Here is a 25,702-nt window from a genome sequence, read left to right as displayed (position 1 = left end):
TAACAACCAAGGTCTGGCCTTGCTTTTCACGGGATTGATGCTGTACAGCTAGGTAGGGTTGAGATTGTCGGGTGATTTCCACTGCAAGAGGTGGAGGCAAGTTGTTAGAAGGGTTTTGCTCTAGGATTGGATGCTTACATGGTTTTGATTGGCTGAGTTTGCTGAAAGCAGAGGTTATGTTGTGTTTTTGGATGCCTACAGGGCTCGTTGTAACTTGTAATCTGTTTTTAGAGCAATAAATAATAAAGAAATACCACAAGGGGCGCCAGCTGATTTGGGGCCAATCGGTGTACTGTATCTTTGACCAGGAGCATTCTAGCTCCCTCGTATTTTGTTGTTACTGTGGGTGTCTTTCCAGTGGGAGAATACTTGCTAAATTGTGATTTTACCGCCCTTATTTTATCATAGGCCGGTTGCATACCCCAATTGCATGTCTCAAATCTGACATCTCAAATCAGGCTTCAAGATTAGTCTTGAATTTTGTAGTTCTTTCCTTGTTAGTTGTTGGGATATCTCAAGGTGTATGCCCCAGGCACACCTTATGTTTCTATGTGTGAGTGCTAGAGGCACAGTTAGGTGCCCACAAGCACAGTTAGGTGGTGGAGAGCCACATAGGATGATTGAGAGAATCTAGGAGCAGATTGAGGAGATGATTGTGGAGCTCTGAAGTCATCAGTGATGTCAGTGAGCATGTATGAGGTGCCTACTTAAGGACTCACTCTTCTTCATTCCATAATGCAAGTATTCTGAGTTTGTGTCCACTCTTTCCTTTCCTTTCAGTTTACCAACATAGAGCCCTTTGATCCCCCTTGAGCCCATTTCTGCCACATCATCATCCTCTTCTTCATCTTCTTCTTCTCCATTTTCCTCCTTCTTCCCAAAATCTTTGAGAGCTTGGTTCTCCGCCTACAAATGACCATTGCCCAAACCCTCTGAGCTGTAAACTCCTCTAGTATGGGCGAACTTCCACCTGCAAGCAATTGAAAAAAAAGCGTCTCTGTTGGCTGCCATTCTCCAAACAGCGCATTTTTTCGCCATTCTTCTATTGCTTAATACTCCCTGCCTGCTCCGCCATTGCTTGAGCCCTCTTAGGAGTGGATGGGCGACCTCAAGACGAAGATTTTGAGTCATTTTTCAGCTCATTTGGTTCAGTAACGAAGGAGAAATCATCAAAACTCAGGTTCAGCCTGTAGCAACTCCCCCGGGCAAAAGCGCGCACCATTTCGTTCAACCTCTGTGCTGGACCCTCTTTGGTATATGAGCTTTCTTTTGCTTCAGAAAGCCCTCTTTTCCTTGCTTTGAAGAGTGAGCTACAAGCCCTCCAAGTTCAGCCTTTTGGTTTTGACAGTTTTGGACAAGTTTTTGAAGATGATGCTACATAAAATGCTACTCTAGCATTTTTGGTTTTTTGAAACCTTCAATAACTTCAGTACAAGTGTGGCTTCAGTTTTGTTTTGAATTGCTAGACCTGGTTTTGATTGGAAAGTATTCATTTTAGCCACTTCTATGAAGCATGTAAGAAGAAGCATCATTGATTGAATATTGGTCACTAGTCTTTGCTACATCAAGTGCTCATATTTTGGAAGTCTTTCAGTTATTTTTTGCCTTGTAAGAGAGATAGACACTGCCCAATATCTGGGTTAGACCCTCTCATGGCTACCCTATTGAATCTAGAGAAGTTCAATGGAAAGGGCTTCCACACATGGCAGATGAAGGTGAAATTTGCATTGATGAGGGAGAACCTATGGGGACTTGTCAAACCTACTCCTACCGCTTCTTCTACGGCCTCCAATGCTGGAGAATCCTCAACTCCGACACGACCGGCAAGGGATCCCGCTAGAGAAGAAAAAGCATATGGTATCATTGCTCTTGCTTTAGGAGATGATTATATCCACCACATCTCTGACTTAGAGTCTCCTTCATAAGCTTGGCAGAAGCTTGACATGATTTTTGGTGCTAGCTCTCACATCTCTAAATTATCACTTAAAATCTCTTTCTTTGAATTGAAGATGGTTAGTGGCACTACTTTGGCAGCTCATGTCAACTATATGCGGAGTCTTATGACTCAATTAGCTTCTATCAACTCTCCTATTACTCTAGATGATGCTATGGCAGTGTTACTTAAGAGTATGCCTGAAGATTATGATCACATAGTTACCACTTTGAAAAATCTTGCTAATCCTAATCTTGAAGGTATTATCTCTGCTCTCCAAGAAGAAGAAAGGCATATGGAGCTTAGGAAAGGCAATGACACTGTTTATGCTGTAAAAGTCCAGAAGGGCAAGTATACCCCTTGCAATCACTGTGGAAAGACAAATCACCTTTTAAAGGACTGCTTCAAAATTAATCCATGCAAGCACTGTGGCAAGAACAATCATAATGAGAAGTTTTGCAGAGCCAAAGCAAAGACAGAAAATGCAAATCTACTTTCAATTGATGAGCCTCCACAAGATGAGGCATCCTTTGAAGATTATGCATTTTAAACACATCTCTATATGCCAGATCTCTCTTTTTATGTCAAGGTACTCAGCCTGGATAGTCCTCCAAAATGAATGAAATAAACTATTGTGTTTTTGTGTGTTTTGTAAACACCTCTGGTCACCTTATGATGTAGGCCATGTGTATGTTTTGCTCCATGGTACCTCCTGCAGACATTGTGTGCATGTACATGCAAGGGAGATAACCATTGGAAGGTCTTTTTGTATCCCTTTTGTTTACCTTACACCCATGGGAACCCTTGCTAGCATGAGAACCTAGCCATAGATTTATCCTTGACCACCATGAGATGGCATGAGAAACTATGAGACTAGATGTATCCTTGACATAGCCAGAGGCATTCCCTTGAGGGGGGGTTTGTTGGGATATCTCAAGGTGTATGCCTCAGGCACACCTTATGTTTCTATGTGTGAGTGCTAGAGGCACAGTTAGGTGCCCACAAGCACAGTTAGGTGGTGGAGAGCCACATAGGATGATTGAGAGAATCTAGGAGCAGATTGAGGAGATGATTGTGGAGCTCTGAAGTCATCAGTGATGTATGAGGTGCCTACTTAAGGACCTCACTCTTCTTCATTCCATAATGCAAGTATTCTGAGTTTGTGTCCACTCTTTCCTTTCCTTTCAGTTTAACAACATTAGTGCCTATGAGCAGCATATCAGAGGATTATAATCAAATCCCCTTTGTCTCTCGTCATACAGGGTGCTTTTATTTGAACTGTTCTTTGAACCTTGGCTTGTTAAATAAGTGTGTATTTTTGCGTACCAAGCCCGTGGAGCTCGTTTGAGACCATATGATGCTCTAGGCAGCTTACACAATTTCTCTTCCTATCCAGGTTTTACAAAATCCAATGGCAAACTCGCATAGACTTCGTCATGCAAGTCCCGATTAAGGAAACGGTCTTGATGGCTTATTGATGCAATTTTGAACCAAAATGATCATGCCAATGCTATAACACACGTGTTGGTTGGCATCTTGGAAGTGGGGGCAAAGGACTTGTCATAATCTATCCCCTTTTGCTAGGAATATTTAAGCAACTAGCCTTGCCTTGTGCTTGTTAATGGTCACGATAATAACCACTTTGTCCCAATAGCCTTTTTGCCTAGGGCAACTCCACCAAATCCCATGTGTTGTGTTTATGGGTTGAATCTTATTCAAGCCGCATGGCTCTCATCCAATGCTCCCTCCCTTGAGCATCCTCAAAGTTGTTAGGTTCATCCTTATCCCATAAGCAATGGAGAAACCCTAATGCAAAAGCTTCAAATTTTGGGTGGGATTTTCACCCCGAATGAATGCAAATTGGCAACATAGAAACCCTAATGCAAAAGCCCCAAGTTCCTTGGAAGAAGAAATTGTACAATGACGCACGTCTTTAGCACAAGTCATATTTCGTACGGTTTGATTAGTGTGCTGGTCAATGGGTGGATTTCGAAGCAGAGGTATGACTACAAAGGTGCAAGTTTCGTGTGGCTGGATAAGCGTGCTGAGTGGAGCGCGATGACAGTAGTAATGGCATGGTGAGTGATGACTAACCAAGTCTGTGTGATGGTGCAGAGTGTTGAGGCCGATCTTTGAAGAGAAGGCAAATGGAATGATGGCCGAGTGAATTTCATTTGATCGGTGCTCTTTTGGTGCAGGTCGTAGAGCAGATGACAAATGTGTAGCAGATGTTGAACATAGTGACGGCAGCGGTCAAAGCTAGGTAGTTTCAGTGTTGAAACTAGCACCCTCCGCATCTTGGCACAGTGGAACGTGTAACCAACTCGGGGTTCTATTTCAGCTTACACTTGTTCCATGTTGGAATGGGTAGGCTAACCGCAAGGGACAAACCAAATCCTCAGGTCGGGTAGGATGGCACTACTGGCAAATACTGTCTGGCAGAGATGCAGGAACGAAGCGTGGTAGGCCCGCCAGCACACGATGAAAGCGGGAAAAGCAGCCTAGCCGCAAGGATGAGAACTGATGGAGCTATGGAAGCATAATTGGGCGGTCAAGCCGGGAAGACCGGGTCATTTGACGGGAATGGAAAGGCCGAGTTATTCTGTTCAAGCTGGGGAAAGGAGTGAGAACGAGCAGCTGGCCCCGTGGACCTATGGGCCGGGCCTAAGGCCAAGGCGTTAGCGGGTTTATGGTACGACAAACAGCGCCGCCTACAAAATAGAGGATAATTTGCTTCCGGGAGGAAGTATCGTCCCGGGACCCTGGAAGAAAGTTACCAAACTTTGCTTTGGGGTAGCAGCCTAAATTTCACGTATGCACATAAGCTACCGAATGAGACACATTTAACCGGCGAATGAATGTTGGGCCCCTGTACGAAATGGCGTGAGCCGATCACGGATAAATGGTTGCATCATCAACAGCGAAAAGCCACTCCCATTCTTGCTCCATCGCATAGTGGGCCAGACCCGTCAATACTTTTTTCCTTGAAAGGAAGATGTTTTGCTGGAGGACCTGTAGGACTAGCTTGACACCATAAAGGAGCAGGGCTCTTGTTAGTGTCTGGGGTAAAGGAAGATAGTGGAGTAGACATTGACAGTTGTGGAGAGCACAAGAAAGTTGAACAGTCAAAAGCTTTCAATTCTAAAATGAGGTTATATACCTCTGCATAAAGACCTAACCCTAAGAGGAAAAAACCTTCTTATTGGAGGTAAAATTGCCCCAAAGGGTGTTCACACCACACTACTCAATACCCAACAGAGTCCTCATTGCAAGACAGTCTTACTGCAGTGCCTTTGTTTTTAGATCAGTCTAATTTTCTTCAGGCCCTCCTTTACTTGCCTTGGAGTGCCTTGGTCTGCTGTTGCATGTTCAGTTACACTTATGGGAGTATGTACTATGGTTACGATGTTTCTTCCTTGGGATGAAGATGGCACTTTTGAGAGTTTTGGAGGAAAGTTGCACATTTATAGGAAATAAGCTATTAGAGGTCAGTGTGCACAAACAGTTCATTGGAGCCTCTTGATTCATTGCGTTCGATTTTCAAAACTTGCAGCATAGATGTATCAAGGAAGGAGCATGATAACAAAAAGGCAGTGAAAGCAGCTGAAAGGGAGGGAGGATCTCAACCTCGGCTGCAGGGACGTGTGCGAATAACAACACGATGTCTCTGGATGGACAGTGGAAAGCTTTTGGAAACACTTCAGAGGACAGCCTCTGCAGCGCTTGGGAGCCTTCGACTAGATTCCACCTTGGGAACCATAGAGCACACTGTAAGTACTGCTTTAAGGAAAGTAGTGCAGAAATACTGCAACAGAAAGCCAGATGTTGTTGTTATTGCCACAGAGAGCTCTTTGTCTTTAGGAGCAGATACCAGGAAGAAATTTATCCATGAGAAAGAAGTTGATTTCAAAGTCAGCAGAAGCTTGGCATCCAGTACGCATGCTATGCATCCAACCACAAAGAAGCATCCTTTGGACAATGTCTTTTCTTCCAAAATGTTTGAGTCAGTTCGATCAGCAGCAAATAAAACTCCAATTTCAATGACAGGTTTAAAGCTTGTTTGTCTATTTTTCCTTCAATTTGTTAAGAATTGAAAATGAGTGAGACGATCTAGTGTGTTAACCATTGGTTTGGGTACAAATGATACAGAGTCATCAAAACTGTCACAGGAGAGACCTGTAAACAAGCAGATCCAAGATATTTTACCTTCAAATCCACCAAGGCTCTCAGAACCAAAGACAACGAAGAGTTCTACGGATGATCGCTATCCATCAAACATGGTTGAACGATATCCCGGGAATTCTTCTTCAAATTCTATTGGAGGTAGCAACCTCAATTTCCTTAGATGTAAACTGAAGTGTTTGAACAGTTATCATATTTATAATATTAATTGCTTGCAATCACTAGGTGCACTAAGGATGAATATAAAACTAAGGACCTTTTGTACCATGGTTTCCCGTCAACTAATTTTGTCAAATGTAAGCATGGATACTTCAGTCATGGGTGGGAACGTTGGCTGTATGGGCTTCCTCAAGCAACAAAATGGGGGAGTGAAAGCTCTATTTGGAAGGATTCTAAGAAGAGTATACATTTTAAATTTAGTTTTACCTGACAATTCTGATTAGGCTCTGGAGGTCCCGTAAATGATGAATCAAAGAATATGTCTGTCAATCACAACATACCTTCCACTGCAGTTGGGGCAATTCAAGCTGCTTCAGACATAATGGCTGATTCAGGAACGGGTAAATTATATGTTATGTGCTTTACTTTGCCTTGCTCTCATTAACTTTTGTGTAAGAAGAAATAAAAAGCAGGAGATACTTGTTAGTGCAGGCCATGTACAAAGCGAGTTACCAAAATACTTTAAGAAGAAAGAAAAAGCCGAGGACCCACCCACAGGCAAATTTGAGCCTAGTTTACCTATCGGGGCTGCCCCTGCAAGTAATAATACAGGTAAGAGTTTGGCATTGATTGGGGTTCCCTCTTCAGATCCTAATACAGGCAAGAGTTTGGCTGTTGATCTGTATGTTTGGCTTTTTTGCATATTACTTTCAGAGGCACGAACAAGCATGCTCAATGCCCATGCAGCTGCCACTCAGCCAGAGTCAATGGAAACTTATGGAATTGGATCTCCTCCAGCTGATCCTACTGTTACACCAGGTAAACGGTTCATGTGAAGTTTATTGCCTTGTTTTGATTTGCCATTTGGTATGATAAAGTGGAAATTTTGTAAAGGGGGACTTGGCTGTTTTGTAGCAGCCAGCAAGAAAGGATCCATTGGACCAGTAAAAGATCAGGCAGTATCTATTGTGTCAGAGATGGTTCAAGGATCGACAGAAATCTCAGAAAGGGAAACTTCTGCAGTTTCAGACTATTCTACCTCAGTCAAGGGTGAGCTTCTGTCCTGATCCAGCCTTTCTGCTCTGGAATCCCTCAACAAACCACAAGATGAAGTGTGCTATGGTAATTTATAGTTTTTCCCTTGATGCAGCTTCTGTTGATGCAACACAAGTAATCAAGGCTGATGAGCATGATGCCGTAGAAGCAACAGCCCCACCGAAGCGGCGCATATGGACTTCAAGTGAGACTTTCAAGCTAATTGAGGCTCGGAAAAGACAAGAAATTGAAACAAGGCAAGGAGCTAGTAAGAGAAATCTTTGGAAGAGGGTTTCAGAAACTTTGGCTCAAGTAGGACTTGATCGAAGTCCAGAGCAGTGTAAAAAAATCTGGTTCTCATTGGTCAGGAAATATAAGGTAGGGTTGCTATGTATCCTCCTTGTGTCTTCCTTGTACTTCACGGTTTTTAAATGTCCTCCATAAGGTGATCACATCTACAAATCGTATTGCAGTAAAAGTGCTTAGGAACTATAGCATTCAGCTAGACTTATATAATTTTCAATGTGAAAATAGAATGTGATGTTGTATGTATCTCATGTGCTTTAGTTCCTAAATTGATGATTTGTCTTTGATGCAGAGTGCTTTGGAGGAAGAAAAAAATGGTGTGATTCCAGCTAAAAAATTCCTGTATTTTGATGTATTGAAAATAGCAATGGGTGAGATTGAGAGAGTGTAGTGATACTCCCTACAATTCCACCTTGCTTTGCGGAGAATGGATGCTTTACATCAACGATCTTGAAATCGCCCGTGCTTCTGGAAACCGATGTTTTCACTGCGACAGAAAGATTCCAGGAGTCCTTAAATCAAGGTATACCCTTGAATTTGGAATACCACATTTTCACAAGTCTAGTACCATTTTAATGGAATTACAATTGAATTATAATGTACATACTAGTATTATTCTAATGGAATTACAATTGAATTACAATGGATTAGAACTACTATACTCACAACATTTTAAACCGTCTATTCTTCACAACTCTATAATCGTTTTGTACATCAATAGAGAACAAAATCCTCTATGGTCATTAGTATACCATAGACAGAGAATGGCAGTAGGGCTATTATTGAGAATCACCATACATATCTGAATTTTTTATGAAGGGGGAGACTCAAGGGAGAGAGGACGTTTGATATGTTAGAACTAGTTCCATCCTCCACCATGTATTATGGATGGTAGTACCTCATATAATGGTCCTTATTTATCATCCCCAACAACCCCTTTGAAAGTATGGTTTTTTTGCATGAAAATTCTATTTCATATCCGGTCTGTCATGCATTCGTACAGTCTCCCTTCATAGTCGAGATGCATTTTGTGCTATGATGATGTCAGCATCCAGTTGCATCCCCCCCCCCTTTCCCCCCAAGAAGTCTATATGATTGAGAAACAGATTCTCCCTCCACACAGGCCATTAAGCTGCTTGGCCAACACAGTGCTGCATATGCTACATAGAAGCTTGCGAACCTGGAGGGAACTGCAGCCTAAGGCAGTCTGCAGCTCAGGTGGTGGGAAAGGATGCCTCAGATGCATATTACGTAGATATACAATCGCGGCATAGATCCCCTCATGAGGGGCAACACAACCAGATGGAACGGGGTCGTAGTAAAAAATGCCTTGTAGAATAGGGAGGATGTTCTTAAAGGAATGAAGGCATGGAAGAACAAGCAAATTAATGCTCTAAGTTGCCCTTGCAGCTGCATGAAACTAGCCTCGAAGCTCAGAGATTTGTGGAGGGTGGTGCCATGATGATGCACCTCTGTAAAAAAAAGGGATGTGCAATAGCAGAAGGGAGGCGTGAGGAAGGAGGCGGAAGGGGAAAGGAGAAGGACGGGGAAGGGGAACAAGCCTTGAAGCTCAGAGATTTGTGGAGGGTGGTGCCATGATGCGCTATAGCAAAAGGGAAGCGTGAGAAAGTAGGCGGAAGGGGAAAGGAGATGGAGAGAGAGAGAGAGAGAGAGAGAGAGAGAGAGAGAGAGAGAGAGAGAGAGAGAGATGTATTAACATCTGCGAGAGGCCTCGCGGGCCTTTGAGACAAATGCAAAGCCAAAAGGTAATTGATACATGCCACTAAGGGCTGAAGCAAAGGGCTCACTCCCTTGCTGAAAACTTAGAGCTAAAGCGCTAAGCTAGTGATTAAAGTAGTAGACGTAGCAAAATATCAGGATAGTATCAGCTCTGATGAGATGTGAGAAGCTCTCGTATTTGTGTCTGTTGAGCTGTCTCTCGATGCGGTGGAGGGTGCGGTCTTCTCAATCTCTGTATCCGAAGGTCTACATCAAGGGTGACTCCTCGCGTCTCTGGCGGTGACCTCTGAGGGGGGTTGAGATGGACTGGACTTGGATCGTGCGTGGCCCTCTTCGTGTCGCATGTGGAGCGCGTGTCTCTCGTCTGGTAGCATCATGTTGGAGACTCCCACTGCTAGTCCATGATATTCTCATCTCATCAAGCTCCTCTCCCTTAGCCTTGCCGGCAATTGACTCAGATTCATAGAAATTTGTAACAAGTGTCTGTGCTCTGTAGATATCTGTGACATGTGGCCTCAATCTCTATTGCTCTCTGGTTTGTTGCATCAGTGTATCTCTCTATCGTCGTAACTCAATCAGATAGAGCCCAACATAGGCCTGGTCGGGAAAATGGTTCAACCGCATAGTTGCATATGAAACGCGTTTCATACTTGTATGAAACCCACGTATGAAATGCGTTTCATAAAGCCCCAATTTTTGGGTAGGGTTCAAAAGTGGGCAAAATCGCGATTTCACGCATTTCGCCGTACCCGTGCACTCCGTACTCTCGTAGCTCCGTCCGTGCAGCCCGTACGCTCCCTCTTGCTCATTCTCGAGGTTTGTGCCCCCAATCATCCCCAATGTGCATTCAATCGTCCTTTCTACAGTCTACCCTTCTTCTTGAATTTGGCGCTGCATCCTTTCATGCAGGCTGAAATCTGCTCTTTGAACTTTCTGATGTTTCTGAAATCTAAGTTCTAATGCTCCTCTCTTGATTCATCTGCTCATCTTGCATGCATGATGTAGGCTGGAAAGCTGCAATTACTTTTGCTGTTCTACATCGCTTTTTGCAAGCAAGAAGATGCCTCGAAAAGGTAGTGCGTTGTGGAGCAATGTCACCTTCAATTCCTTTGGTGCACACTATGATAAGAGTGGCACATGCAAGTGGACCTGCAACTTTTGTGCTGAGCCGCATCATGGGACATTTCAGAGATTGCAAGGCTCACTTTTCTCGAACAAAGGGCTTTGGTATTGGCCCTTGTTCTCGTGTGCCAAAGGAGGTGTATGATGGCTTGAAGGCATGGAAAGCTAAAATGCTAGGGATTCCAATTGATAGAGTCAATGCATGGGATGAGCTTGAATTAAATATCTCAGCTATTCCAGCATCAATGAGGGAGGAGAATGACATTTTGCAGATGTCGCAGTCTTCAGGCTCCACGCCCACAGCTAAAAGAAGTGCCCTTCCCATGTTTAAGCGAGGAGATATGAAGGCGGCCATGCAAAAGGCAGCTATGAAGGAGGCAACTAGAGAGGTAACAAAGTTGTTTGTGCAATGTGCATTGTCTTTCAATATTACTCGAACCGCCCGTTGGAAGTCTACTATGCGAGCTATCTCGCGTATTGGGTGTGAGTGGGAGGGTCCGAGCTATGAGACATTGCGTACAAAAGAGCTTCGCCATGAGAAAGAAGCATTGATGAGAGAGCTAGAGCCTCTGAAGGGAACATTGCAGAAGTATGGTTGCACCTTGCTATGTGATGGCTGGTCAGATGTGAGGAAAAGAAATGTCTACAACATTCTAGTTTCCTCTTGTAAAGGAACTATGTTCCTTCGTGCTATAGATGCATCAGCTTCAGGGACAGTGGTGACAGGTGCATATATATGGTCTCATTTGCACACAGCTATTCTTGAGATTGGTGTAGCAAATGTGGTGCAGGTGATCACAGATAATGGCTCCAATTGTGTGTCCATGGGAAGGATGCTTGAGGATGAGTTTCCCACTATTGTTTGGACACCATGTGCTTCTCATATTTTGGATCTTGCCATTGAGGACATGGCAAAGTTGCCTTGGGTTTCTCATATATTTTCTTAAGCTTTGAGCTTGGTAAATTTTGTAACCAAAAGACCCAAGGTCTTGAGCATGTTCAGGGAAAATAGTGACCTCGACCTTTTAAAGCCCTCAAAGACATGGTTTGCTTATATGTTCATAATGTTGGAGAGGGTTGTTCAAGTGCGGCATGGCTTGTTGCGTACAATTGTTTCCCGTGATTGGCAGCAATGGGGGGATAGGAATGAGCCCAAAGCAATTGGTTTCAGCCACATGGTCATGAGAGATGCGTGGTGGGAGGAGGCTGCAGCTCTAGTGAAGACAATGAACCCCATGTACAGCGTTCTCCGATTGACGGATATGGAGGGGAGCACCGTTGGGCTTCTCTATGAGTTCATGGACAAAGTGGGGGAGCCTCGGCAGGTGAATCCCTACAAAATCGACATCACAAAGTGCAAGGAGATGCCGGTGATTCCACCTGAGGAGGGGGATATCTACGCCATGTTGTATGAGGAGATCACGGCTTCATCTCACCACACCCGATCCTCCTAGGCAGCTGGTGCCAGTACTTCAATTGCACCTGCATCTCATGAGGATGCTTTTTATGAGTCTTCTGGGAGTTCCAGTAGCAGTGAGGAGGAGGTTGATGAGGACATGGATTTGGTTGAGGAGGAAGATGTTGACATTGATGATGAGGCTTGACTTTTGATTTGTGACTTTGTCACTTGTGACTTATTATTGATAGACAGTACTTTGAATTCCAGTTGTAGTTTGACCTTTTTACCTTCATGGTCCATCACCATGGAGGTCTTGGGAGGTTCATTGATGACTCTAGTTTTTATTATTATCAGTATTCAGTATGTGTGATCAGTATGATCAAGATTCAATTATCAATATGTATGATCATTCAGTATGTATGTGTGAAGATGATCATTGAGTACTCTAATATGTATAATGTATGATCATTGATGACTAGCTTTTTATATGATCAGGATTCAATATGTATGGTGCTTATACTTGATATGTATGTTTTTGGTATCATGTATGCACTATGGAGTCACTTATAATCTTTATTTGCACATTTTTGTATATGGCATGATGCATACCCTAGGTATGAATGCACATATTTTCACATTCCGAATGAAACCCGTTTCATTCATTTTTCGAAACCTGTTTCAAATGTATGAAACCCGTTTGAAACCTCCTGTTTCAGAAACTCCTGGCAACTATGTTCAACCGTGTAAGTGGACCAAAGCCATATCCCTCTTGGAAGAGGCAGTGATCTCGTCCTCTGATCTCATAATAGAGTGGGCAGACACATAGAAAGTACTCTGTCTCGATCTCCTCCATTTGGCATAGTGTGTAAGTCCTTTGCTCTTTGGGTATGCCTGCAGCCCTCCTTACCTCAATCCTCAACTGATGTGACGAGGCTCGCAATTGACCGATGGCGATCCTCAATGCATGTGAGACTCGCCTGTCCTTGAAATACTGAGGTTTGATGACAAGACCGTGCTCCGAGACCCTCAGGAAGTGGTCATGGTAGAACTGGATCTTTGTGGAGAACTCCTCTCCCCCCCAAGCCTAGATGTATGGAGTTGGAGGAGATCCAACCGTACGATATGGTTGATCTCATCTCAGGTTGTGCATCCAAGCTGTACTGAAAGGGGGGAAGCCTGTCCATCTGAATGCCGTGACTAACAAACCATGTGGATACCTGTGCATACCATGTTGTATCAACTCCGCTCTCTGCTAATTGCGTGGAGGACTCCGATGCTAACCTCGGTAATCTCCACCTGGGTAAGGCCTAGAATCTGTGGAGGAACGTCACTGTTTGAAAGATGACATAAACCTGGAGAGGGGTCATGGCAAACTATGTCTGTATAATCTGATGGGGGATTGAGGGCTTACTACGAATCATCCTAGATCCCATAATCACTTGTAGCCTCTCAAATCTCCTCCACTCTGCCAGCTGAAATATCACTCCCCCAGAAAGGTGTTGCATACATGGCAATCAGTCTCACCAACTTGTCAAAAAGCTAACCCTTTGTCGCAGGGTCCTGGAAGCATCGCCTCTCTAGTTAGGCCAGAGCACCCCATCCTCGTGTGAGTTGTGCCGTACCTACATGGGTCATCGTGAAACATGGTCCGTTGAACACTACCCCATATTGTTTCTGGGGCTGATCTAAGGCCAGCCAATGCTACAGTGGTTGTTTCTACTGCTGGTCCTTCTGCAGGTGGACTTTTTGATGCCCAGACTTCCCCTCCTCAATACCCTCAACGTGAACATGTGTTCTAGGGTGTAGTGCTGTCTCCGAAAACTTGCCTGCCCAAGAGCCCGTTGCTAGTCCTCTGTGTGGTTGTTGATCTCCCTCTCTAGTACCAACCCATATATCTTAGCCGAAGTGTGGCCAATCATAAGAGTGCGGTAGTTCCTAGTGTCCATGGGATCACCTTCCTTGTGTATCATGGTGGTGGTGCTCTAGGTAGGCGAGAAGGCATGGCATACGGCATGGTTGAATAGTTGTGCTAGGATCGGGGTCAAAATCTCCTGTCCATGTGCAAACAGTGCGTAGTCCGTCATGATCTGGTGATCTCCAATTATGAAGCCGGAAAAGGGCAGCCCGAACATTCAGCACAGTAAACAAATGACACGTAGTTGGTCTGGGCATAGAGGATATATTAGGTGGTGCCAGACGTGAGACATCATATAGAGAGCATGCATATGGACGCCATACTGTTGGATTTGTGATGGGGATGGGTGACTTCCCCTTTGACAAGAGCCCCCATACCGTAGTAGGATATCCTCTGCGAAAGGATCTGATCACCTCATCCATTCTATGTATGAGGAAAAGACCCCTTCTTACTCCGTGCCACTCGGCGTTAGATCCGCTGTGCCTTTGGTGAAGTCAAGTGTCCTAGTGCTCGCTTACGTGTAAGGTGGGCTCTCATCTCTCTGCACTCATCGTCGAACCAGGGGTTTTGGGCCATCTTCCCATCTAGGACACGTGAAGATCGTGTCGGGGGGAAGGATTTGGTGACAACATCCTGTATCACTAAGACAAGGGTATCTAATGCATGTGTGAGATCCACTCCCTTCAAGTAATACTGGACGCTCAAAATCCGGGTGGCTCAAGAGCTCGGTCAAAATGGATCTGAATGCGAGTGGGTGGCGGGGGGGTCCTCCTCATGGTTGGCATGGCGACCGATATACAAAAGGCAAGGTATGAGTGGTCAGCCCCGAGTGGAGGAGGAGGCACAATAACATCATGTATCCGTGGGGCAAAGGCTAGTGGACCGATCAGGTAGTCCGCAGTACTTCTCCCCTCGCCATGTGGGAAACAAATGAGCCCACTAGATGATGGCCATCTCCAGAGACCGCCATATATGATCAAGTCATGGATAGCTCCCAACTCGAGTAGATGCCTCCCATATGCTGTCATTGGTGTATCTGCATCTACTGACTGCGGCCTGCCTCACGATCCCCTCATCGAAATCTATTAGGCCAACCTGTCTATTCGCAGTACGTGCATTGATGTCACCAAGGAGGAGAGTGTCCCCCTGTCTAGAGAACTTTGTGATGTCATCAATGATCACCTTGCCATCTCTATAAACTGCCCTTGTCTTGCAGCCATCACCCACACCATCCCTTCCCTTCTATGCTCCTGCTGTAGGAGTGTGAGATCTTCATCCAGAAAGATCCTGGTTATCTTTAGTGTTGCCCGCGTACTCATGAGGGTGGATCTATCTTGGTTGTTCGTAGCTTTACTACCAAGGGCCTCGTTGGTGCCTCTGCTTTACCAACTCTCTAGGCTGATTCACAAGTAAGGTTGACTCCCATCTTGTCAAAAAGGGTTTTGGCATCTGACATGGGGCTATCACCTACTGTTAGGCCTCTAATCAGCACATTCAGAGCCTTGCTGCCCTGCCGTTTTTCTTCTTTAAGCGTTTCAAAGATGAGATTCTTTTTTTTGGGTGCTGTTGTGTCCTTCTTTAGTACATCTTTCCATGCAAGCATATCTGCCTTCCCCTTCGTGATTTGCTGTATGAACTCAGCATGTTTCCCTTGTATCGTTGTTTGCAAAGTTGCCATTTCCTTTTTGAGCTGTTCATTCTCTGATTTCAGCAGATCAATGATCTTGCATCCTTCCTTTGATGTCCCCTTTGCATCTTTTAGCTGTTTCATTTGCTCTTTAATGGCGTTCAGCTCCTTGTTTAAAGGTGGCTGAAGCTCCCCTCCCAATGTGCACTTGCCTTCAACTTCTCATTTTCATCTTTAAGGGCAGCAACATGGGCTTGCAATGTCTCAATCTGAGAGGCCAAATGACTGGTTTTCTGATCTAGAACACGGGTCATGTCCAGCAGCATTTTACTTTTTTCACATGTCCATTTGGTTTGCTTCTCCCCTAGCCATTTCTTCATTTCGTCTTGCATTTGAGCACGAAGGTTTGAGAGCTCGTCGTCTATATTCTCTCTCAGCTTCTTGTGTAGGCATTCAATTTCAGTATCTTGCATCTTACATACTTCCTTGAGTGTTGGTATGCAAGCCTTGACATTCGGGTCTTCTATCTTTGCCGCCTTCGTCCAAATGAGGCTATACTTCTGGGAGGGAGGGGGAGAGAGAGAGAGAGAGAGAGATTAATGTCTGCTAGAGGCCTCGCGGGCCTATGGGAGAGAGAGAGAGAGAGAGAGAGAGAGAGAGAGAGAGAGAGAGATTAATGTTTGCTAGAGGCCTCGCGGGCCTATGGGACAACGTGCACACAAAAAGTAGACTCATACAAGCCTTAGTGGGCTGGAGTAGAGGGCGTGCTACGGCCCTTGCTGAGTACTAAGTACAAATCTATTCTAGCAAAAACATACTCAATACTCAATCAATCAAGAACAAGCTGAATGAAGTCAATCTCAGAGCTTGGAGGCGGGACTCAGAAACTCAGAAACCCAAACCCGGCACAGTTATGGCTCTCTAGTGGGCTGTGAGAATATCTCGTATCTGTGTCTATCGAGCTGTCTCGCGCTGTGGCAGGGGGCGCTATCTCGTCGATCTCTGAAGTCTCTGGGCTATGTCCAGAGTGAACCCTCCTCTGTTTCAATCCCCCCTGAGAAAAGCTGTGATGGGTCGAACCTCAATAAGATGTACTCTTGGCACTCTGTGTCTCATGCGTGGTCTCTATGTCCCTCTCTCAGTAGTATCGTGTCGGCTATCTCTGCTGCTGATCCAGAATGCCCTCATATCAGCTAGCTGCTCCTCCTCTACTCGGTTGTGTCTTGGAGCAAACTCCAATGTATAGAATTTTGTGATAGGTCGTTGTGTCCAGTCAGCCTCTATGCCATGCATTCTAGCTGCCCCATGCTGTTTCTGATTTGTTGTAGGAGTGTCTCCTTGTGCCGGCACATCTCCATCAGATAGAGCCCAATGTAGATCTGGTCATGGAAAATGGATCAGTCGTGAGTGGACGGAAGCCACTCCCCTCCAGGTAGAGACAGTGGTAGCGTCCTCGGATCTCATAGTATGCTGGGCAAGCACAAAGAAAAGGATCCTCTGTCTCAACCACCCCTAGCATCCATAGCATGAAAATCCTGTGCTCTCCAGGTATACTTGCAGCTCTCTGCGCCTCGATCCTCATCTGATGGGATGAAACTCGCATTTGTTCGATGGCGATCCGCAGTGCATGTGAGACTCCTTTGTCGTCAAGATATTGGGGCCTGATGATGAATCCCCCCTCCGATATTCTCAGAAAGCGGTCGTAGTAGAATTGGATCTTGGTGGGAAGCTCATGGTTTTCTCTTAAGTCCAGGATGTATGGAGCTGCTAACCGTATGATACGGTTGATCTCATCTCGTGCAATAGACTCAGGAGGCACGTTCGTGCTTTTTTCTGAAAGGGAAGAAGTATCCATCTGGATACCGTGCTTGGCAAGCCAGGTAGATATACTTGCATACCATGTGTTTGCCCCGCCCTTTGCTAGTCGTTTGGATGACTCTAGGGCCAGTCTTGGAATTGTCTAGTGAGGTAAGTCCCAAACTCTGTGTATGAATGTCACGGTCTGGAAGATGGCATCGATCTAGAAAGGTGTCATGGCAAACTTTGCCTGTACTATCTCATGCGGGACTGATGGCTCACATCAAATCATCTTGGATCCCATAATCATCTGTAGCCGTTCAAATTTCCTTGAATTTGTCCTCGGGAGGTCGCATCCCTTGAAGTGCGCTACATACGGCAGTCGGGGCCCTGGTTTCCTCTTAAGTCCAGGATGTATGGAGCTGGAGGAGATCGAACCATATGATACGGTTGATCTCATCTTGTGGATTAGACTCAGGAGGCACGTCCGTGCTTTTCTAAAAGGGAGGAAGTATTCATCTGGATACCGTGTTTGGCAAGCCAGGTAGATATCGTTTGGATGACTCCAGGGCCAGCAAGTGTCGGAATTCTCCTGTGTATGAATGTCACGGTCTAGAAGATGGCATCGATCTGGAGAGGTGTCATGGCGAACTCTGCCTGTACTATCTCATGCGGGACTGAGGGCTTACATCAAATCATCTTGGATCTCATAATCGCTCGTAGCCGCTCAAAAATCCTCGAATTTGTCCTGGGGAGGTCGCATCCCCAGAAGCGCGCTGCATACATGGTAGTCGGGGCCGCACGAGCATGGGAAGCTCCTGGTTTCCTCTTAAGTCTAGGATGTATGGAGTTGGAGGAGATCTAATCGTATGATACGGTTGATCTCATCTCGTGGAATAGACTCAAGAGGCACGTCTGTGCTTTTTTGAAAGGAAGTATCCATTTGGATACCGTGCTAGGCAAGCCAGGTAGATATACTTGCATACCATGTGTCTGCCCCACCCTTGGCTAGTCATGTCAGAATGATAAGTGCTGAGTGCTATACAATCATGTCAGAATGATGATCGCCTACCCAACGCTAACATCCTCATCATCGGAGCATTGAGGGAGATGAGGTAGTGAGGGCATAAAGTCATAAATAGAGTGCTGGCGGCTGCCCGCGGACGTGGTTCTATGTCGTCTCATGGTCGTAGCTCTGCGTCTGATAAGGGCTACAGTGACCCCTGTCGGTGGAGCCCCAACTTTGAACAGGGAAGAAATTTCCCAAGCTTTATCTATGCATCAACCCTCTGTCTGAGCTGTTGTGTCGTTGGCTCTATGTCACAATCATGGCGGAGCCTCATGGAATGGGAGCCCGCATGGTGTGGTTGGAAGAACGTAGTGATCGAGCCTTGAGAAGAGTCTATCAACAAGGAGGTTTGCTCCCATCTCCGTGATCAAAGTAGATGCTCGCGGTGTCTAATTGCCTCATGAATAAAGGTAGCTAAGCATCTCTGGTTTGGAAAGGAGAGAAAGCGGGACAATATCTGAGCACTATCTTTGAAGAGGCAATAGAAGCGTCCTCGGATCGCATAGTATACTAGGCATCTGAAAATGAAATGCACAGCTTCATTAAAGAGCTTCGCTAAGATCGGGGCTGGGAGATTAATCCCATATTCAGTGAATTTAATGCATAGGCCCTCATGATCTTTCGCTCGGCCATTATGAAGTTTGATCACGGCATCCTTCACACCCATCTAGTGAAGAGTGCGCAAGATGTGGGGCAGGGTGTGTGAGAGAGGTTAGGAGCTGGTTGATTTGGGATATCATAAAGTGTGCGTGCATAGTTATGCCAGATTTGAGTGTCAGTGAGTGGTGAAGGGGACCGCCCCTTTAGAACTCTCCGCCGAAAGTCATTTAGAGTTGTTACTAAACAAAATATTCAGTAGTTCCTCGTCATTTCGGCGAACGAAGTCCAACTTATAATATCTTTTGATTTTGGAATGGCCTATGTAGAGTGGCTAGAGGTTAGCCATTTTTTTTACTTTTTTGGTTTAGAGGAGCCCACAGCCAGGTGTGTATTAGAGGGGACAAGGGAGAGAGATTTCAGATTTCTAGATTAGTTTGGCAGGGATGCCCTCTTGTCCCTTTCTTGCATTTGTTTTTGGCTGAAGCAATGAGCACCTCAGGCTGACATTATTGGGTTGACACTTTCCATGGGACAAGATGAGGAGATCTTGGACAATAAGCTAACCTTTGAGATTGCTGCTTTTAAAATTAAAAAAAGTCACTCCACAAGACTCAATATTCTTTGAGGGTAGCCTTGGATGTATTTGATTCAGCAGCAGATGCACCTATCAACTGGAGTAAATTCAATGGGTTCTGGATTAGGGATGAGGAAACTCTAGATTGGGGCGCTGTTTTTTGTTTTAGTTGGATTCGTAGGCGTGTCTGTGTGAGATACTTAGGCTGCTAGATCGGTGTGGGTCTCTCTCCTTCGCAGTGGCTTGCTACTTTGTTGGGGAGTTTCAGTAGAAAACTCCTCTTTTGGAGTTCAGTTGAACTTGACCTCGCTTCCAGGGTGGTGGTTTTTGACGAGGTATTGCTGGCCACCGCATGCTCGATTTGCTCTTGTTGGTGCTACTCTAGGAAATGCATCACTCAACTCAAAAGGCCTATAAGAAAGTTTTTTGAATTGGCCTAGATGGTTCGTCAGACACGAGAGCCAAGGTGGCTTGGGAGACCTTGATTCTCCCCACGCGAGGAGGAGGCCTCCGTATTGCAGGGCCTTGCTTTGCAATGAGAAATCAAGGGGGTTTTGCCAAGATAGGAACCTTGCAAAGATATTTTCATTCATTGCATATAGTCGTGCTTGCTTCCACAAGTGGAGATTGGATGGATAGTACTGGGTGGATTTTACTTCAGCTCATCTTAGGGTCCTTTCCTAAGATATTTTCATTCATTGCATATAGCCGTGCTTGCGTCCATGAGTGGAGATTGGATGGATAGTATCGGGTGGATTTTACTTCAGCTCATCTTAGTGTCCTTTCCTCCCCTTTAATGGCTGCCATTTTGAAAGCTTGAGGCAGCTTCAAGAGGAATCTTTAAAGAGTTCCCCCCTCTTGGTTGGAAGAGATTAATAGGCAAACTGTCATGTGAAATGACAGTATACTTCTAGGTAGTGTTCTAAATGGAAGAAGGTCCTACTTCCTCTGTGGGTTCTTGGAAGGATTTCAAAAATATTTCGAATGATCACAAATTTTATTTTGTAAGTCACCTTAGAGATAGTGAAGGAGAATTCAGCAGATTGATGTAGCCATACCCTTGCATTGGGTTGTTACAGATGACATGGTTCACCATCGTTCTTCTTGGATTGGGGTTTTTATGAGGTTAGGTATTCCTCTTCAGGTCATGGGATTGCAATGAGGTTCAGACGGGGATGCCATAGGTCAAGGTTTTGGGTCATGTGGAGTAGTGCTTCTTGACTTCAGGATGGTATCTAGACCCTAACCCGAATCACATTCCCTTGGGTTCATGGAGGATTTGACCCTATGGAGGTGTACCATAAAGTATTTGTAGTGGGATCCTGGGGATTAGGAGTGGATTGATTGACGGAACTAAACGAAGAGCTTTCACATGGTTAGGATTTGACCCTGTGGAGATGTACCATAAAGTATTTGCAGTGGGATCCTGGGGATACAGAGTGGATTGATTGACGGAACTAAACGAAGAGCCAGGAGATTTCAGCTCAGCCTTAGGGTTTGGAAGCCCACCAGGGCTCCTCATTACGAAAATTTTCCAATTCTATTGACTTTCAGAAGTCCTTTTGATGATACTTTGGAAATCCTTCAAGAATAGAAAAATCACTCTTTTCTTTTGGCTTTCTATTCACAAAGGAGCTACAGTGAGTTAGTGGAGGTCCAAGTTTGGGGCAGCTTCTAGTTGCGCTTCTTGCCTTTCTGCTGAGGAGTCCGTTCAGCATCGTCTATGGATTGGAGACTGGAAGGGGATTGCCGGTCTTTTGAGCACTTTTGTTCCTGTAGGCCATCTTCTCCCGGTTCTAGTGATGCCCTATGGGCCCTGGTATGTGCCTTGTAGGCATAGTTATAGGCACTCTAGTGTTTTAGTGCCTTTTATGCCACATAGGACATTTAGTCCTATGTGACACCTAGGACACTTAGTTCTAGGGTCTACCTTCAAGTACTATGTACCTTTCTTTTCATCTAGTCTAGTTAACGTGACGGCTTATCTCCATCGACTCCTGTACTTGCTCCTCTTGCACATCGTCCGTATAGTGGTATTAGAGCGCTACTAGACCTGTGCTCCTGCCCCTGGATCTGTGTCGCCCACAGCTTTCAATAGCCTCAGCTGCGCTCCATCCGTACAATCCGTACGACTATACGGACTTCCGTACAGATCGCGTACAGATCCTGAGTCTTTCGGCCCAGTTGCGTCCCTAGCTGTTCTACCCGTTGCATCACCTTTTGTACCTGCGCCTATACAAAGTGCTTGCGATTGTACAAAGTTTCTGGTGTTTGGCAAGCAATAGATATTTTAAGAATGTTCTGAATAAAACCTAAAGAGAGTTTGTTTGGCAGTACATTGTACTTAAACTAGGTGTGGAAATTGAAGTGCAAATTTCCATTCCCATCCCTTAAGCTAATAATAAACCATGAGAAACTGAGGAAGATTCTCTTGCTTTCTACTGATAGTATACAGTATATTTGAATTTGACATTGCAAAGTTCCTGACTTGTATCAGGTACAGATTGATTTATTTGCAATATTAAGAAGATGCTAAAGCTGAACTCTTGAAGACTGAGTGATGTGTCAAGACTTGAAGGCCAAAGTGCTAGCTAGGGTGATTTTTCTTGGGCAAATGGAATCTAAGCATTCTCCAGACGAAGAACCATAGCATGTTGCTTTGGTGCACATGTACTGATAAAGACACGCCTATTTGTGCATCATGAAGGATTAAGCATGGCAGATCATGTTTTTAATGGAACTTGCGTATCTTGGCAAGATGAAGCCGCCTCCCATTCTAAAAATATTATACTGAAAGAGGCATATACGTGTGGACACAGCAAGATTGTCCTGTTTGGCTGGATGATGCACTGCAGAGAATGCTGGTATCTATGCTAATGCACATTGCATTAGGGGAAAGGGCTATCATTTTCAATGTTATTGTCAAGACCAGGGATACACCTGGCAACTATGTGTAGAAATGCTGCAAGCTACTGGATCAAACAGTTGAGTCTGATTAGGACAATTCGTGAAAGTAATAATTGTATGTTCTTTGTACTAGAACTACTGGTGAAATAAATTTCCAAGTGCCACTTAAATTTATGAAGTGCTATCAAGTTCGCATGTTTTGATACATCAGCCTTCACCCTTCAGTCATTTCAAATTAATGATTAATTATGGTATTCATAACTGGTTGTCTTGTTTTTACTCTGTGTACAACTGCTAGGAAAAAAGCATTTGTATTGATTGAGCTTCAAGGTCGAAGTTGACCAGATTTTAAGAAACTGCCATACGATGTTGCATTGTTCTAGATTCAGCGTGAAGTTTCTCTATTTGAGGTAGTCCTTTTAGGGGTGCACTAGTTCTCACCCATTTCCCTTGCTCCAGGGGCCTGGATCTCATCATGTTTCTGGATTTTGTCTCAGAGATCAATTTGGCCTTTTGCAGTTGTCAGTTAGTATTGATTGAGCTTCAAGGTGAATGTTGAACAGGTTTAAAGAAAGTGCTGTACAATATTAAATTTTCTCTCTTTTTTAGAGAGTCCTTTTAGAGACATTTCTAGGCTTATAATGTTGAATTCTTCAAGGTTTACCATGGAGTATGTCTATTTTAGCTACTGCTTCTAGAGGTGCACTAGTATACATCCATTTCCCTTGCTTCTGGCAGCCTGGAGCTCATCATTATCTGTGTTTGGTCTCATAAACCAATTTGGCCTTTTGCAGTCGTCTCTCTCTCTCTCTCTTTCTTACTCCAAATTAGTAAATGTTTTTTTAGAAACTTGATCCATTTCTTCCCTGTGAATGTATGGTCATTTGAAGAAAGTGAGAGAGGTTCTCTTAGCCAGATTGTTATTCATACGCATTTTATGTATAATTTGCAGTATGTAGAGTATAAACTGATATTGCAAATCCTTCATCCTGGATGGTAACAATTGATTTTGTGCAGCATAGGAGTGCTCTGCAATAATACTTTCTGGTATTGTGCTAGGTGGTTTCACTTTTCTTCCTGGAGAGTATTTTCAGATACATCAGGGATGTGTGCAATAATGCAAATCTTTCTTCAATTTCAGGGTCTTATGCTTAATTATATTTGGATGATACTCTAGGGATGTGTGCAAGAAAGTAAATCTCTCTCTCTCTCTCTCTCTTTTCAACAGGGGATGCAGTTCCTAGGATCACCTGTAGTTTTCCTTTGGATGATAGTCCAGGGATGTGTGCAATGAAGTAAATCTCTCTCTCTCTCTCTCTCTCTCTCTCTCTCTTTCTTTTCAACAGGGGATACAGTTCCTAGGATCGCCTGTAGTTTTCCTTTGGATGATACTCCAGGGATGTGTGCAATAAAGTAAATCTCTCTCTCTCTCTCTCTCTCTCTCTCTCTCTTCAACAGGGGATGCAGTTCTTAGGATCACCTGTAGTTTTCCTTAGACAACTCTATTTCCTTTATAGGGGGTGTACTCTCATGTTTTCTTGGTGTTATAGGCTGTTCTGGCCTTATGCAAACATTAATAAATCTTTTCTCCTTCCACCCTCTCCCTACAAGAAATTATTGGTGCTGGATTTTCATTTTTTAAATGTAAGCCAGCTTGCCATATCCCTCATTTTCATTAGATTATACAAAATTATGGCAATGCTTGTGAATATTCTGTCATGAGTTTGAGGAGATAAAGTTGAGAGAAAAGTTTTCCTTTCATGAAGCCGTTAAAAAAGGCCGATCTTGCAGCTAGCTGTCCATGTTGTAGATGTGGATTGCTTCTTCAAACAAAGTAATTCATCTGAAAGATCCGGTCTTTTCTACATGTATCATTTTTAATTTGAAGCACACAGGCCAACACAATTACACCCAAGCCTAAATGAGAGACATGAGTAACCTTATTACGGACTATTTATCTACATATTTGTCAAAAATTGCCCCCCTATCTCTTAACACCTTAGTTAATGAGATTTGTTAGTAATGAGCTGTTATAAAATTACTTACTATTTTGCAAGACAAGAAATTAGAGAGAATGGTCAATAGCATATTGGTGGCCCAAAAGAAGAATATGTGCTCAATGAACCAAGAGGAAAGAAGCTCCTTATAGGCGGAGTGGCCATGAGCCACAACAAAGGAAAGGAAGTTGAAATTTTACAGTAGCCTAGCTCTATTGTTGTTAAAGATGCTAGCTCTCTTTGCAGCATCCTGAATCACTGTGACAAGGGTGGTTGAGGTGTGGGCAAGGTCTAAATCAGCCTCCAATAGGGCCGGAAGCTCTCTGGCTAAGTGACACACATACACTAGATCAAGGGCACGATCAAAGTGGATCTGGGTACGAGTAGCAGTAGGAACTCTCCCTGTGCGTGGTGTAGTAGCAAGAACATAGAAGTCCAGATATGAGTGGTCGGCTCCAACTGGGGGGGGGGGTATGGTAAGGTCACGTATCCGTGAGACAAAAGCCAATGGGCCCAGTAGGTAGTCCACTATGCTAGTCCCGCCTCCATGTGGGAAGCATGTGAATCCCTCAGATGATGGCCATCTCTGAAGGCCATTGTAGATGATGAGCTCGTGGACAGCTCCCAACACAAGCAGGTGTTGCCCGTATGCTGTCACATGTGAAGTATCTGTAGAAAGTCTCCGAATCCCAAGTTCTACTGCATCTAACTATGACATGAAATTTATCCATGGTAGCTATACTATTTCCTTGAATGGTATTTGTGAAAAATGCATAAAAGAAAGAATAATATTAGTACCAAATTTGCATGCAATGGTAGTAGAGTACCAACTTATCCCAATCTCATAGTTGTGGAACAAGTACTACGTCCATGTATATTTCAAAAGTTTAACTAATTAATTAATCAAAATATGATCATTGGTATTCCAATGCTCAATTTTCTAGAAAAAATTTGTGAAGGGTCAAAGTACTAAGATTCAAATGTCCCAGGGATCAATAAGAGAGAGAAAACAATTACAAAGGTTGACATACGTTCAGAAAGGAAAATCACTTCAAGTTGAAAGTGCTAGTTGTGCTCTAATGACAACCATCATGCAGATAGAAACACCAATATATTTTGAGGATTTCCAAAGCCAAAATGGGAAATTGCTCTGGATGAAGAGATGAATGCAATGTGCATGAGTATTGTGTAATTTATCAATAGAAAAGAAATCAATATCCAACAAATGGGCTTCAGGTGAAGTATAATCTAGATGGTTGCATGGAAGGTACAAAGCTAGGCTTGTTCTAAAAGGTTTCGTGCAATGGTATGGAGAAGCTTATTAGGAAGAAATAAGTACA

The 25,702-nt window shown here is 44.2% G+C and overlaps 1 protein-coding gene and 1 pseudogene across 1 annotated transcript in view; both read left to right on the top strand.

The window, feature by feature from the left end:
• EMB2746 (RNA-metabolising metallo-beta-lactamase family protein) overlaps nt 1–22,520 on the top strand; it is a 72,349-nt gene extending 49,829 nt beyond the window's left edge. The window contains exons 15-23 of the mRNA XM_087387581.1: nt 5,487–5,980; nt 6,083–6,256; nt 6,559–6,675; nt 6,767–6,886; nt 6,989–7,093; nt 7,193–7,324; nt 7,425–7,687; nt 7,908–8,138; nt 21,956–22,520. Coding sequence (XP_087243707.1) covers nt 5,487–5,980; nt 6,083–6,256; nt 6,559–6,675; nt 6,767–6,886; nt 6,989–7,093; nt 7,193–7,324; nt 7,425–7,687; nt 7,908–8,006 — 1,504 coding nt within the window. The 3' untranslated portion in view covers nt 8,007–8,138; nt 21,956–22,520. The remainder of the gene's footprint in view (nt 1–5,486; nt 5,981–6,082; nt 6,257–6,558; nt 6,676–6,766; nt 6,887–6,988; nt 7,094–7,192; nt 7,325–7,424; nt 7,688–7,907; nt 8,139–21,955) is intronic.
• Nucleotides 10,406–11,931, top strand: LOC147904610 (uncharacterized; annotated as a pseudogene).
• Nucleotides 22,521–25,702: the final 3,182 nt, after the last annotated feature.

Source organism: Dipteris shenzhenensis, chromosome 2 (genome assembly GCF_047967505.1).
Source record: "Dipteris shenzhenensis isolate YYH24624 ecotype China chromosome 2, Dip_SZ_1.0, whole genome shotgun sequence".
In the NCBI taxonomy this organism is placed as follows: Eukaryota; Viridiplantae; Streptophyta; class Polypodiopsida; order Gleicheniales; family Dipteridaceae; genus Dipteris; species Dipteris shenzhenensis.
The sequence above is the reverse complement of the archived record's forward strand: the minus strand, read 5'-3'. Positions and strand labels throughout refer to the sequence as shown.